This window comes from Sprattus sprattus (assembly GCF_963457725.1).
Source record: "Sprattus sprattus genome assembly, chromosome: 8".
Lineage (NCBI taxonomy): Eukaryota > Metazoa > Chordata > Actinopteri > Clupeiformes > Clupeidae > Sprattus > Sprattus sprattus.
Window position 1 is genome coordinate 6,231,326 of NC_137927.1, and position 15,580 is coordinate 6,246,905.

Here is a 15,580-nt window from a genome sequence, read left to right on the forward strand (position 1 = left end):
GAGAAGTGCTCGTCACTTGGTGAATGACTGAATTCCTGAAAGTGAGTGTTGATCCAGCCTGCGTATTTGGTCGCACACACACACACACACACACACACACACACACACACACACACACACACACACACCATTGTCATGTGTCAGGGGTGGCACTGCAACGCTGCTTCTGGTCTCAGGCCTATAGTCTATAGCAAAAAGTTGCAGGGTGGGGTAAGGAGGTGGGGATGGCTCCTGTTGGGCAGTAGGGGGGTGGTGGAGGGTGTGGGAGTTAAAACCCTGTGAGTAAAAACTCCTGCTGGAGGGTGTGGGAGTAAAAAGGTGCTGATAGTTCTTCACAAAAGAATCAGTAGTTAAGCAGAGATGCCCAGTGAGTGGATACCATGGAACTACAACTACATCCTGTTCCACACACACACACACACACACACACACACACACGTTTATGACCTCTATTCATCACATGATGTCAATAAATTCATCCATTCGTGGAACAACCAATGCATCAATCAATGGTTCTCCCTAGTTCATGATGAAGTAAATATAAAGTAAAGAATATAAAAAGGTGCTCTGTTTCAAGTGCTCCACTGGCTTTTGCCCTTTAACCCGTCCACTGTATCAAGGAAGAGGGTGTGGCCTAAATAAATGGCATTCTCTGATTGGAGGAGAGGGTGCGTCCATCTCAGGGAGGGCAGGGCTACTCCAGGCAGCACAGTCAGGGATTGGAGATTGGGTCAACATGCGGCGTGCATCAGCTGGGGCTGATGGGTAAATCAGCGGGTGTCTGGGCCACAGAGGAAGTCTCTTCTCTGACTGGTCCAGGTGAACCCTGGTTGGTTGCAGACTGTTTTCTGATTGGTCCAGATGGGCTCCGGTGGACAGCAGTCTATTTTGTGATTGGTCCAGGGGAAGATTCTGATGCGGGAAGCTTATTGTCATGATGGTTTATCAACGACTGAGACACCTGTACGACAGAGCGAGAGAGAGGGGAGGCATTAATCGTGTGTGTGTGTGTGTGTGTGTGTGTGGTGTAGATGAACTCTGAGAATGTATGTATGTGTATGTCTCTGTGAGTGAGTGTGTTTGTATGTATGTCTCTGTGTGAGTGTGAGTGTGTGTGTGTGTGTGTGACCTGCATAGCTCCGTCCGTTGCCCATGTTGATAGGTAGTAAACTCCACTTGTCTGTGGCTGGGTTGTAGAACTCTACAGAGGAGAGGTTACAGGAGCCGTCGTCTCCCCCGACCACATACAGCATCCCGTTAATGGCACTCACACCTGGAGACAGGACACAGCATCTCACTTAACCTGACCTCTGGCCTGGTCGAGTCCACAGCATCTCAATTAACCTCTGGCCTGGTCTAGTCCACTCTAACCAATACAATGAGCTCAGAGGCACTTCACTTTATTCACTCGCTCTGCCTTTGGGGAAATTAGACTTTTTCAGCGGGAGCGTCTGACAGAGACGTTCAGAGGAAACAGTCCTAGAACATACAGCACCACTGTAGAACACCAGACACACACTCGCCCCTAGAACATACAGCACGACTTTAGAACACCAGACACACTCGCCCTCACAAGGAGGAGAACCTGTGTGAAATGTCAAATGCGTATTATATTTGGGTACACATACATATAATGTTTTGCACATATACAGTCATGGACAAAAATATTGGCACCCCTGCACTTCTGTCAGATAATGAACCAATTCTCCCAGAAAAAAATGGCAATTACAAATGCTTTGGTATTCACATGTTGATTTCTATTGTTTGCATTGGAACAACACAAAAAAGCAGAGAAGAAAAGCCAAATCTGACATTATTCCACACAAATATCCTAAAGTAGACTGGACAAAATTATTGGCACCCTTTCAAAATTGTAAGAAACAATTGTATTTAAATCATGTAATGCTCCTTTAATCTTTATTTAAACTCACCTGTGGCAAGCTACAGATGCTGGTAATATAGAAATCACATTTGCAACCAGTTAAAATTAAGTTGACTCAACCTTTGTGTTGTGTGTCTCTGTATACCGCACTAAGCATGGAGAAAAGAAAGAAGAGCAAAGAATTGAGAATTTTTTTTTAAGGAAAGCATGAACAATCTCAAGGCTACAGGTCCATCTCCAGAGATTGTAATGCTCCTGTGAGCAGTGTCATCAAGAAGTTTACAGCCCATGGCATTGTCACTAACCTCCCTGGATGTGGAAGGAAGAGAAAAATTGATGAATTGATAAAAAGCCTAGAACAACTTCCAAATAAATTCAAGCTGCACTGCAGACACAGTGAACAACAGTGTCAGCTTGCACTATCCGTCACCTTTTGAATTAAATGAGATGCTATTGTAGGAGATCCAGGAGGTCCCCACTGCTGACACAGACATAAAAAAGCAAGACTGGAGTTTGCCTAAACCTTCCTGGGGAAACCAAAATCATTCTGGGAGAATGTCCTGTGGACAGATGTGACTAAAGTAGAGCTTTTTGGTAAAGCAGTTTACAGACAATAAAATGAGGCCTTCAAAGAAAAGAACACGGTCCCTACAGGCAAATATGGTGGAGCTGGACCGTTGCTTGGGGTTGCTTTGCTGCTTCTGGAACCCAATGCCTTGTGCATGGCATCAGGAAATCTGGGGACTACCAAATCATTTTTGGGCGCAATGTAGGGCCAAGTGTGAGAAAGCTGGGTCTCCGTCAGAGGACATGGGTCTTCCAGCAGGACAATGACCCATAGCACACTTCAAAAAGCACCCAGAAATGGTTAAGACAAAGCACTGGAGAGTTCTGAAGTGTCCGAGATGAGTCCAGATCTTAATCCCATGGCACAACTGGGGCATGATCTCAAATCAGTAGTTGGGAGAAGGCACCCTTCAAATGTGAGAGACCTGGAGCAGTTGGCAAAAGAAGAGTGGTCCAAAATTAAAGTAGAGAGGTGTAAGACACCTCATTCATGGTTACCGGAAGCAAGTCATTTTCAGATATCTTTATTTTTAAGGGTGTTCTACCCATTATTAAGTTGAGGGTGCCAATAATTTTGGCCAGTCCATTTTTTGAGTTTTGTGTGAAATAAAGTCAGATTTGACATTATTTCTCAGATTTGTTGTGTTTTTCCAATGCAAACTAAATAAATAAACATGTGAATACAAAAGCATTTGAAATTGTAGCAATCTGGGAGTAGTGGTGCATTATCTGATAGAAGTGCAGGGGTGCCAATATTTTTGTCCATGACTGTATATAATGCTATGCTGTTATGCACATATATATAATGCTATGCTGTTATGCACATATATATAATGTCATGTTGCTATGCACATTCATATAATGACGTATAATAAAACAACATGACATACTTATGTGGATATGTGAGTGTGTTGTCCGTATTCAAGCTGATGTTCTAGGTGGCATGACAGTTACATGTGCCAGAGACGTACTACAATACTACGCACATACTACAAAATATATTCCCATCAACATGATCGCATGGCTCACTTAACTGATTTATTTTCACTGTTACTTTATCAGCCAACCTACAGCCCTGGGCACACACAACCCCACAGGGGCCAGTGTGAGGAAGCAGCTGGTGCCATGGCAACAAGACTCCTGAAGACTCATGCCATTCTGTGATGCCTAAAAGTTCTAAGAAGCATTGAGAGTCAATTATAAGACATGACTGACTTCACTCATATTGGTTTATGTGCTCAGCTGAAAGGCTGACACTGGGATGCTTTTCGTTTATCATCTGGTTTTCATGACACTGTCTGGTATGGTCCTAGGAACTGTACCAGGGTTCTGTGCGGGTGTTCTGGTTCTAGAGTGGTTCTGTGAGTGTGTCCTGGTTTTAGGAGTGGTTCAGTGCGGGTGTACTGGTTGTAGGATTGGTTCTGTGTGGGTCTACTAGTACTACGAGTAGTTCTGTGAGGGTGTGCTTGTTCTAGGATTGGTTCTCTGTGGGTCTACTAGTCCTAGGAGTGGTTCTGTGTGGGTGTACAGGTTCTCGGATTGGTTCTGTGTGGGTCTCTTAGTCCTAGGAGTGGTTCTGTGCGGGTGTGCTGGTTCTAGCAGTAGTTCCGTGTGGGTGTACTGGTTCTAGGAGTGGTGAACTTACCTGCGTTGCGACGACACATGTTCATGTCGCACACCTGTCTCCAGGTGTTGCTGGGGGGGTCGTACACCTCCACGCTCTTCCTCACCAGAGGCCCATCATGCCCCCCCGCCGCATACAGCTGTGTCCCCAGCACACCCACACCTTAATAACACAACAGCACTCAGAAATCTACACAAGCACAAAAACCACACAAGAGAATAGACAGCTTGTGTAGTAAACTGATATGAACACTTAGTTTAACATTGGGTGTGTGTGTGTGTGTGTGTGTGTGTGTGTGTATGTGTGTGTGTGTGTGTGTGTGTGTGTGTGTGTTTGATGTGTAGTAAACTGTTATGAAGACTTTAACATTATAGTTTAACTTTTTAGTTTATCTTTAAAAACTTAGTTAAACATTATAGTTTAATTTTAACAACTTAGTTTAACATTATAGGTGTGTTTGTTTGATGTGTATGTGTTAATACCATTTGTGTGTGTGTATGTTTACGATGTCTATGTGTGTGTGTGTGTGTGTGGAATCCACCTGCTCCACTGCGTCTGGTGCTCATGTCCGCCACGTACACCCACTGGTTCCTGACGGGGTCATACTCCTCTACTGTGCTTAGGCAGTGCCGAGACGCGCCGTCATAACCTCCTACTGCATACAGCTTACCTGCACACACGCGCGCGCACACACACACACACACACACACACACACACACACACACACACACACACACACACACACACACACACACACACACACACACACACACACACACACACACACACACACACACACACACACACACACACACACACACACACACACACACACACACACAGTTTGTGATGGGCTGGAGGGCCTGTGATTGGCTGTGCTCTACACAGGGTTTAAAACAGGGTTGTTTGTGTGTGTGCGGCAGTGTGGAATAGCTGGGATCATGAGTTGCCATGACGGCAGCGTCTCTCACCGTTCACCACTCCCACTCCGACACTGCTGCGTCTGGTGTTCATCGAGGCCACGAACGTCCAGTCATTTGACTTCCAGCTATAGGCCTCCACTGAGGACAGACCTGCAGAAGGTGAGGGAGGGAGGGAGAGAGGGAGGACAAAAAGAAAAGGGGAAATAGAGAGGCGAGGGAGAATGTAGGGAGAGGAAAACAGGTTACAAACAGGAGAGAGGACAAGATGGGGGGAAAAAGGGTGGGAAAGGGAGAGGGGTGAAGTAGAGAAAGAATGCAGGAGAAACAGATTATTAAACAAAGGGCAGCCTATAGCACACTGCATATGACCACTCTCAGAGACAAAGAGACTCTGTGTGAACTCTCTATTCCACAGCTTTGTGTGCGAACACACACACACACACACAAACAAACAGACACACAGTGAAAGAGAGAGAGAGAGGGGACACTTGCAGTCTATGGACAACAAAGACACACATTCAGTGTGACACCACCAGATGTAGGTCAACGTGCCATTGGGGTTTCTCTCTCCCATACATAATAAACACACGCAAACACACATTCAAACACACACATACTTCAGTTAATTTAATGTGTCCTATTTGCCACAATAATGCCTTTGTTCTAGAGGTTCTACTTGGGGTTTTTGAACTCAACTGGTCATTCCACCTCTTCTTGAGGCTTCTGGAATGTCTTAAATGTACATCATCATAATTCACATGTGACAGAGCCTTTCACATTTGGGCAAGAATTAATTTCAACATGGTGCTTTGTATGTGTGTATGGAGTGTCTATGTAAGTGTATGCAGGTGTGTAAGTGCATGTGTGTCTGCACACGTGTGTGTGTGTGTGTGTGTGTGTGTGTGTGTGTACCTGTGCTGCCATCAAAGCCCCCCACAGCGTAAAGCACATCCCCCAGTACTGCTGCTCCGAGCGTGCTGCGCCTCTCCTGCATACTGGCCATGGTAGTCCACTGGTCCCGCCCACCATCGTACATGTCCACCGTCCGCACGCGCAGAGAGCCGTTAAAGCCCCCCACCGCATACACACGGCCCCCCATGAAGACCACACCTGCACGCGCACACACACACACACAGACACACACACACACGTATACACACATTAACACCCACAGCGATACAACCATAGGAGATGATTTATCACGTCATGTCAAAGCCACCCATCCCCAGAATAAATCCTATATACTAACTCACATCGGCAGGAGCACTGCCACATGTCAATTTATGTCTTGTTTCGTCAATCCTGGATACCAAACTTAAAAGACTAAGATGAATACCAAACTCAAAAACTCCACACTACTTGCAGGGACTAATACTAATCACTCTAGCCCTAACACTGAACTCTCAGACTAACCCCATAACGATAACATGTGTGCTTTCAGCCTAAACAACCCCATCTCCCTACCTCTCCATCCCCAGACTAAAGCCCTACCCCAGACCTGCCTCTGTGCCTCAACTACCCCCAGACTATCCACCATCTTGAGACAAACCCCCCCCACCCCCAGACCTGCCCCTGTACCCCCCCTGGACGCCCACCTGCTCTGCAGCGTCTGGAGGGCAGCTCTGCCACCTGGTACCAGCGCTCCTCCTGGAAGTCATAACACTCCACTGTCCGGATGGCTTTTGGGGCCTGCCCACCCACCACGATCATCACCTGACACACACACACACACACACACACACAAACACACAACAGGGCAAGTTGACGTTGGCGTGCATGGATGTGAGTGTGTTTGTGTGTGTGTGTGTGTGAGTGTGTGTGAGTGTGGCTAAGAAGCTTTGACAGGATGAGTAGGTGTGTATGTCTGTAGCTTTGACAGGCTGAGTATGTGTGTATGTATGTACCTTTGGCAGGCTGACGGGCGTGCGAGGTCGTGTCCGGTCAGTCTTGATGAGATGGCGCTGTTCAGCTGGCAGCAAGTGATACTTCATGGCCTCGATCAGGAAGTCCTTACATGTGTTATTATTCTTGATCAGGGCCTCTTCCTCCACCCTCTACACACACACGCGACACATACAACATGCGACACACAAACACACACACACACACACACACACACACACACACACACAAAAGTGCATGGCACAGGCACACACTCATTAATATTTAACTATTTAACTAGCCACCCATCTCTAAATCTAAAAAAGTCTGCTTTTAGAATTCTATTACTCTGGATGGGAATGGACAGGGTGTGTGTCACTGACACTAAGAGTCGCCTTACACACTCACCTGGGCTAGCTCACCTATGCGATCCTCAATACAAACAGACTCACCTAGATGAGTTCATGTGAAAACAAACTGACACACCTTGAACAGGTAATGTGTACAGTGACACAGGCTGTGACAAAAAGCGCATCACCGCCATACCGCAGTAATAGGATGTGTACAGCGGTGTTGAGCCTGTCTTCGTCATAACTATCTTTCCCCTTCTGTAAGAGTGCTGTCATCCGCATGTAGCCTAGCCTGTGGCCTTGTCTACACGTACCCGGATATGTTTGGACCAGGATAGACTTTATATATCAGCCTTACAGGTAACCTATAGACTTTCTATATCAGCCTCACCTGGACCCGGTAACCTATAGACTTTCTATCAGGGATTAGAAACGGTTCAAAGAACGAAAACGAAAACCGGTAAAGAACGAAATTTTGTGATGAACGTAATCGAAAACCGGAACAAAAACAATTTCAGCTGTTCCGGAGTGAAAACAATATTTTCAATTTTAAATAACCGGTTAATAACGTTATTTTTCGTTCCAAATAACCTTTCTTGAAATATTGTGGGAATAAAATAATTGTTAAAATAAATCTTGAAATAAAGTTTTATTCCGGAAGTGATGGGCTTGGCTACCTGCCCGCTAAATGTTGCCTGGCTGAAGTGAAACTACTGTTGACACTAGCGAGCTGCGAGTAGCCTAACAGATCTGCAATGATTGTGCTGCCTGTGCCCGTTACCTAGGTCAGTGTAGAGCGTGCCTTTTCGCCTCTCAAATATATCCTGTCTCCTTTGCGCAGCAATCTGAAGGAGAATGTTTTGGAGGACATACTTTTCCTTAAACTGAATAAGCAATTTGGTATGTAAGCTATCTGTTGTCCATTTCAAATAGGCTAACTCTCGAGTTAATAGAAGAGAGTAGGCATAGGCCTCTAGCTATGGACATGAGTTGTGTTTATTTTGCGCGTAATGGAGAACGTTTTGTTGGAGATGCTTTCCGAATTTGAATGTAGGCCTAAATGTGACCGGCTGAGTTTGTTGTAATTTTGTTTTGAATAGCCATGGGTCTAAGCTGCTGCATTTCTTGCTTTCTTTTTTTTTAACGGACTTCAGTTCGAAAGACATGTTTGCGTTTCAATGGTCCTGCAGCCTAATTTCATGTTGCCGACTGGAAACAAATAAAATTGAACTGCAAGGTGATATAATGTTGTTTCATTATTTATTATAAGTTGTAGGCAAACTCCGTTTCCACTGGACCAGGTAACCTAAAGACTTTATACATCTGCCTCACCTGGACCAGGTAATCTCTGGAGAGCAGTGGCAGCCTGACGTGCTCCATGAGCTTTGGCATATGCTCCAGACGAGCCTCCTTGTTGTGATTAATCCAGGCCACCATCGCCTCAAACACCTGCAGAGGAACAACAGGGAAGAAGGGGGAGGGAACAAGGAGTGACATATCTAACTTTTCATATCTAACCTGACAGCTAACCTGTAACAACGCTATTTAGCTGACTTTTTTATGACGATTCAATGGCGTCAATTGTGTTGGTTAAATGCCGCCTGTTAGGTGCTAATTTCCAAACCTGACACACACACATTTCATTCTCACTGATTTGCTGTCTTCTTGCACATCACCTTATATCTTGAAGCATCTTCAATACATCTCCTACACACTGAACCACCTGTTTGGTGTTCCCAATGACTAAATTTAGAGGTGGACCAGTTGCAGTACCTGAATCCCTTTTCACAGCTATTCTTTTGATGTTGCACAACCTGACAGTATGCATGACTTTTGCATTAAAGGCACCGTATGAGAAAACTGTGAGTGGTGTGTGTGTGTATGCGTGTGTGTGTGTTCTTTACCTTTTCCTCGGAGGAGACAGTGAGTTTGTCACTGGCGATGAGACTGCAGACCTGCTGCAGTGAAAGAGCCATGAACTCCTCCCCCTGAACTACCTCTGAGAAATGCTGCTCTGTAAGTTCACACACACAAACACACACACACACACACACACACACACACACACACACACACACACACACACACACACACACACACACACACAAATAATCTCAATCAGTTTTCTTGGAGGTAAAATCTCTAGGTACGCATGTGTGTGACCTGCATATGCGTGCGTGTTGCCAAAAAGGGTGGTACAGATGTATGTGTGTTGCAGGTGTTTAGGGATGTGCGTGTGCGTGTGCGTACCTGCATATGCGTGCGCTAGACTGAGCAGGATGGTGCAGCTGTGTAGGGATATGTGAGTGTGTGTGTGTGTGTGTGTGCATGTGCATGTGCGTGTGCGTGTGCGTGTGCGTGTGCGTGTGCGTGTGCGTGTGCGTGTGCGTACCTGCGTATGTGTGCGCGAGACTGAGCAGGATGGTGCAGCTGTGTAGGGATGTGTGTGTGTGTGTGTGTGTGTGTGTGTGTGCGTGTGCATGTGTGTGGGCGTGGGAGTGCGCGTGCGTGCGTACCTGCGTATGCGTGCGCGAGACTGAGCAGAGTGGTGCAGGTGTGTAGGGGTTGTGTGTGTGTGTGTGTGTGTGTGTGTGCGTGTGGGTTTGTCTGTTAACTTTCTCTGGTAACACGATTCTGATGTTTTTTTTTTGTTTAAGCATGTTCATCCAAAGCAGATTTCACTTCATGCTTAACGAGAATCTTAACTGAGCATAGGTAACATGTAGCAAAAAGTGGATTGCCTGGTGTGGTTATTAGCCATTTGGAGTAATTTCCGTTTTTCATCCAATCATTATTAAAACAAGTGTTACGTTAAATTTTCTTTTTAACTGGCCTATCAGTTCCAGTAATGCCATCCTCGTCCTCAGTCTCCCCTCCCATGTCAACGTTGTTTCTATTCAGAACAACCTAGAGTAACGTGCAGTAAGCAATTCAACCTCTTTCACACGCCCTCCGATAGCAAGCATCAGTTGAATTAATGCGCAAGCGAGATTGGCTATGCTACGTCACACCCCTAGTGGCCGTGCAGTCTGCGCAGGAGAGACAGATTGAGCATAATGAGATACAACGCATATTTTGAGTGTATGGACCCGCAGGAAAAATTATTTTATTATCAGGAATGTTCATGTTGACAAAGCCCATGAAAAATCGGGACATTCCGTGTCCCGAGAGAATTCCGAAATTTTCCGGGACAGGCTACAAAAAAGAAGGACAATCCTTCGCGTGTGTGTGTGTGTGTGCGTGTGCGTGTGCGCATGTGTGTGCGTACCTGCGTATGCGTGCGCGAGACTGAGCAGGGTGTTGCAGGTGTGTAGGGGTGTGCGTGCGTGTCTGTGCGTGTCTGTGCGTGTCTGTGCGTGTCTGTGCGTGTCTGTGCGTGTCTGTGCGTGTCTGTGCGTGCGTACCTGCATATGCGTGCGCGAGACTGAGCAGGGTGTTGCAGGTGTGTGTGTGTGTGTGTGTGTGTGTGTGTGCGTGCGTGTCTGTGCGTGTCTGTGCGTGCGTACCTGCATATGCGTGTGCGAGACTGAGCAGGGTGGTGCAGGTGTGTAGGTCGGCGAAGGCGCGGATGCCCAGACAGTTAGAGGGGTGCAGCTGGGCCTGGAGAAACTCACAGCACACCTGCCGAACATCCATCAGCTGCAGCAAGCTAGCAGCAGGGAGGAGAACCTACACACACACACACCACTTTATTTATAGGCCACTATTATACTATTAAGTGCAGTGATCTATGTAATACACCTCCTGAATGTCTATATAAGCTACAGTGGTGTTAATGTATTCCTGTCATCCTTTGTTTACGCTTTGGTGTAATTTGTGTTAGCTGCACGTCTTACGCTTTTCGTTCAGAGAGACTTTTTCTCTGTGTGAGAAACTGATGCATAAATCATAGCTGTCGCTTTACCTCTGGGACATATACAGCTATTGTTGCTATGAACTGTACAGGGTTGTATGTGTGCATGGGTTTGACCGTAAAATACTAAAAATAAACTTTAAAATAAATACATGAAAGAAAATTTAAAAAACGAATCATCAGTGCTTTATCTTTGCTCTTTTTATCTACAATGTTGAATTGAACAAAATTGAAAAGAAAAACACAAACAGTATCTGAAAGGATAATCAAATTTAACCTGTGTATTTTGGCAATAATAAATATTTACATAGCTCACACACTAGCTTTTACACACACATGCCCACACACACGGACTCGCACACAAACACAAACCAGACACACAAACACGCACAAGCGAGCACAACCACACGCACACAAATACAAGGCACACGCACACACACACAAGGCACACACTCACTCATGCAGGCATTGGATGGCTGGGGGCTGTAGGTTAGATGAACCTTGTTAATGACAAAATCCAGTAATTAGTCAGCACTCATTAATGAGGTGCTGGATGACTCCCAGGCCTTGGGGAGTTCAGGCTACCCACACTTCACTGGCTCCTGAGAGCTGTGCTGTTTCAGCACCACACAACACTCCCGTAAGCAAACACACACACACACACACACACGTCAACAAAGAAACTCAGAAAACGAAGACGGTGCAGTGTAGATCTTGCCACTGCTAATGTTATTGCAGATAAACCATCAGCTGCGCTACTGCTAATATCACTATAGATAAAGGATCAGTTACGATACTTCTACGCTACAGTCATCATCACCATCATCAGCAGCAGCAGCAGCAGCAGCACCTGGGGTTTAACTCTCTTGTCTCCTGTGCATGACACAACCATGTGTGTCATATGTGTGCAACACATCTCTTCATGCATTACCTAAAAAAGTCTGGCAAAGTTCCTTGCATGTTTATGTGTGTATGTATACGTGTGTGTGTGTGTGTGTGTGTGTGTGTATGCATGCGTTTGAATGTGTGAGTGTGTTTGAATGTCTGCATATGAGTGTGTGTGAATGTTTTTGTGTGTGTGTGTGTGTGTGTGTTTGTGCATGCATTTGAATGTGTAAGTGTGTGTGCGTATGAGTGCATTTTGGTGTGTGTGTGTGTGTTCCTGGGTTAGCGAGCGCAAGACTGAACAGGGTGGTGCAGGTGTGCAAGTTGGCGTGTGTGTTTGTGAGAGTGTGAGTGTGAGTGTAATTCACATCTCTCTAAATTCACATGGGACCCAATTTAAAGTGTAAAAGCATCCTGCCTCCAGGATCACATCTGTACCTTTTAATCAGTTTCACCAACTGCTTCACTGTATTCTCAAATGCACTCTCTCGTACAAATGCACGTTCTTGTACTCTCTCTATCAGAAAAGGTACACACAAGCAGATATAGGCCACACATTCTCCATCTCTCAGTCCCTCTCTCAAACACACACATACACACACACACATTTAAAAAAGAGAGAGACCATCTGCGCCCTGGGTTGTTTGTGCTGTCAGAGCAGGCAAGAGCAGCAAACACTCAGAGGAAATCCTCTCGCATGGGTCCAGCTTCCTGTCTGAAGAATGACCGGAAGATCCCTGCCTGGACCGCCCCAGGCATCACGGCGCGCGCACACACACACACACACACACACAAGTGGGATGAGATGTGTGTGTGTGTGGGTGTGTGTGTATTATTGTCGCTAAGAGGTCAAAAATCAGAGAGCTCCAAGAGCAAACACCTCTCAAAGCCTCCAGGAAACACATCCAATCGCAGCTTCTCTATCACCAACACTTTTACCTCAATTCATCTCACCTACACTTTCACTCAACACTGATCTCTGCACAACAAAGGCAGCCATCCCCCTTATTGCTAACATAGCCTTTGAATGTCAGATCATAAACAGAAAACACAATGTCATAAATAAATGTAAAACACTGTCTTGACAACATCCTTGCCTTAAATCTTATTTTTCCCAGTAGCCTTCCTATTTTGGGTTAATTTCAATGTGATCCATTGATCCGCATAGACAGCAAACATACACAGGGATTGAGACACGCATTGATTCACCAACACTAGGGGTGGGTATCGCCAACCACCTCGCGATACGATACGCATCCCGATACAGGGGTCGCGATACGATATGTATCGCGATACATGCGATACGTACGTATACGATACGTATCCCGATATTTTAGGCTTATAACAAAAAAAAATTGCCTGTAACTCCTTGACAGTACATCATAACATATTTGTCACCTCATGTGGATTCTACAGAAACTCTGCTTTCAAATTATACCATCAACTGGATGATGGGCAAAGTATGCAGGCAGGCACATGAACCAAGTAGACGCTGTACAAAGAAACAGACAAAAAAAAAAAAAAAAAAAAAAAAAAAAAAAAAATTTTTTTTTTTTTTGTTGCACGTGAAGTATCGATACTGACGCCTCCGTATCGATACACGCATCGTAAAGAGGCCCGCGACGATGTATCCCCGTATCGATATTTTGAACACACCCCTAACCAACACACAGTCACACAAACTGCACACACACGCACACAGAACACACCTGCACATTTTCTTCAGACACCTGGACCTCGGCAGTGTAGACATATTCCACCAAGCAGCTGAGGGTGTGTCCATCCACGTCACGTATCTCCACCCGCTGGGCTTTACTCTCACTCATGTCCCCTGGACACACACACACACACACACACACACAAACACACACACACACACACACAAACATATGAACCTTGCTGCCTGAATTAGTAAACCATGAATTTAAGAGGGCTATAGAAACAGAAGTGTATCCGTAGTTTAACACTCCTGCGCTTAAAGAGTCTACTGTTTCCTTTCCTCCCATCACTGCTTACCTGTAAACATGGCACAGAAGTAGGGACTGCAGGAGGCTAACACCACCTTGTGTGCTGGTACCTCCACTTCCCCTGCCACCAACAGGACATCACACAGCTGCCTCCTGCTGCAGATGGACATAACACTGCCTTCAACACACACCAAGGCATCTTGACATCACAATTGAAAGGCCAGAGGCCAGACAGACTACAAATACAAGGGCTAAAACAAAGAAAAACGTGATACTAAGGACAAGGTTTATTTAATGACTGCTTATTGCACTTATGCGTTTTTCATGACATGGATGAGTGAACAGAGTTATGCTTCACACCTGTCTAAATAAACTGGCAGACGTTCTTTCTTTCTTTTTCTTTTTCTCTCTCCCTCTCTCTCTCTTGCCCCCACACACACACACACACACACACACACACACACACACACCGGCAGCCCAGTAAAGTCACTTAATGGGGCATCACCCTCGTCCTACCTGCGCAGGTCGTTCATGAGCCGAAAAGCTTTCCTCATGTGTGCATCGTTAAAGCTGCTCATCCCCCCATCAACCACCTCAACCACATCTTCCTCACTGTCAAACGTGGACGGGTGATTCGAGATTTGGCTTCGTAAGAGAGAGAAAGAAATACAATTCAACAGGGAGATACTCATAGTTTAGTGTCACAAAAACTAGGTGTGACTAGACGCGTCATGAGCCTTTACCACCCACTAACTTGATGTAACTTATAACTGCACTAGTTGGCACTTAGCTGAAAGGCTACGTTTAGCTTGTTAAATGTGGAGGTATAAATCCAGACATTCAACCATTTGCACCCTTCAAATGCAGTTAACGGCAGCGATTAAGAACTTCACAGTACGGAAAGGAGTGAATGACACAAGGCTTAAAAGCCTGGCGCTAGCTAGCTAACTTTAGCCCGACAGCTAATGATGAGAATCAACCATTGTGCTATAGATTCATCCGGCTAGCGTTAACAGTTAGCTAGCGTTCCTACACATTAACAATACGGCGCGCTGACCACTATGAGACATGCTTTTCACCTGCTTTATCATTGGTTTCGACTGGTTTGTAAATCTGCATTGCTCTCTGAAAACACCCAAGGGAACGGTTCTAGGCAACTCACCCACTGCAGTGCATGTTTACTGGGATCTAGTCAACGCTTGTGCATGTGTCCGCCGATGGCTGCGGGCCCGGGAAACATTTCTAACTATTTCGCTTTTTCCCTCATGAACGGCGATGCTTTTTCAAACTACCACAGCAACGTACAGTCCACATGCGTATGCCTGTAACACGTCACACAACGACCTGGCTTTATTCTTTCCGTAAAGTAGCGGGGCGGCTGGTTAAGCGCACTGTTTTGATAGCAGCAGCAGCTGACTGACACAACTGACAGAATGATGTTTCCCAGCAGCCATTGCTGCCCATCGCCCCGCCTTTTTCACGAGCATCGTTGCCTTTTCTCCCAGCGTTGCTTGGTTACGCATTTGTCTCATGGACCTGGACCATCATAGTGAGGTGTATCAGGTCTACGTTCAGATTTTCTTTGTGAATTTTGGTAGCCTCATTCTTGGCAGTGTGTTCAACGCATCATGTTTTGAACCTACCACT

The 15,580-nt window shown here is 45.7% G+C and overlaps 1 protein-coding gene across 1 annotated transcript; it reads right to left on the bottom strand.

Annotated features, from left to right (window-relative positions):
• Positions 1–461: 461 nt before the first annotated feature.
• On the bottom strand, positions 462–15,230 carry klhl3 (kelch-like family member 3). Its single transcript, XM_080843799.1, has 15 exons — positions 15,096–15,230; positions 14,450–14,578; positions 13,983–14,089; positions 13,676–13,797; positions 10,735–10,897; positions 9,133–9,242; positions 8,561–8,677; positions 6,902–7,051; positions 6,593–6,710; positions 5,910–6,107; positions 5,046–5,147; positions 4,615–4,743; positions 4,095–4,235; positions 1,130–1,273; positions 462–961 (listed from the first exon to the last, which is right to left on the bottom strand). The coding sequence occupies exons 1-15, from the start codon at positions 15,107–15,109 to the stop codon at positions 933–935; spliced, it is 1,773 nt and encodes a 590-aa protein (XP_080699925.1). The 5' UTR covers positions 15,110–15,230; the 3' UTR covers positions 462–932.
• Between the last annotated feature and the right edge of the window lie 350 nt (positions 15,231–15,580).

Bases quoted from the DNA above. Each gene is read 5' to 3' on its own strand.
- klhl3 (XM_080843799.1), bottom strand. The intron at 8,678-9,132 runs GTAAAGAACACA...GTTCCTCTGCAG, and splicing joins CTGTCTCCTCCGAGGAAAAG to GTGTTTGAGGCGATGGTGGC. The intron at 962-1,129 runs GTCACACACACA...TCTGTCGTACAG, and splicing joins CAACGGACGGAGCTATGCAG to GTGTCTCAGTCGTTGATAAA.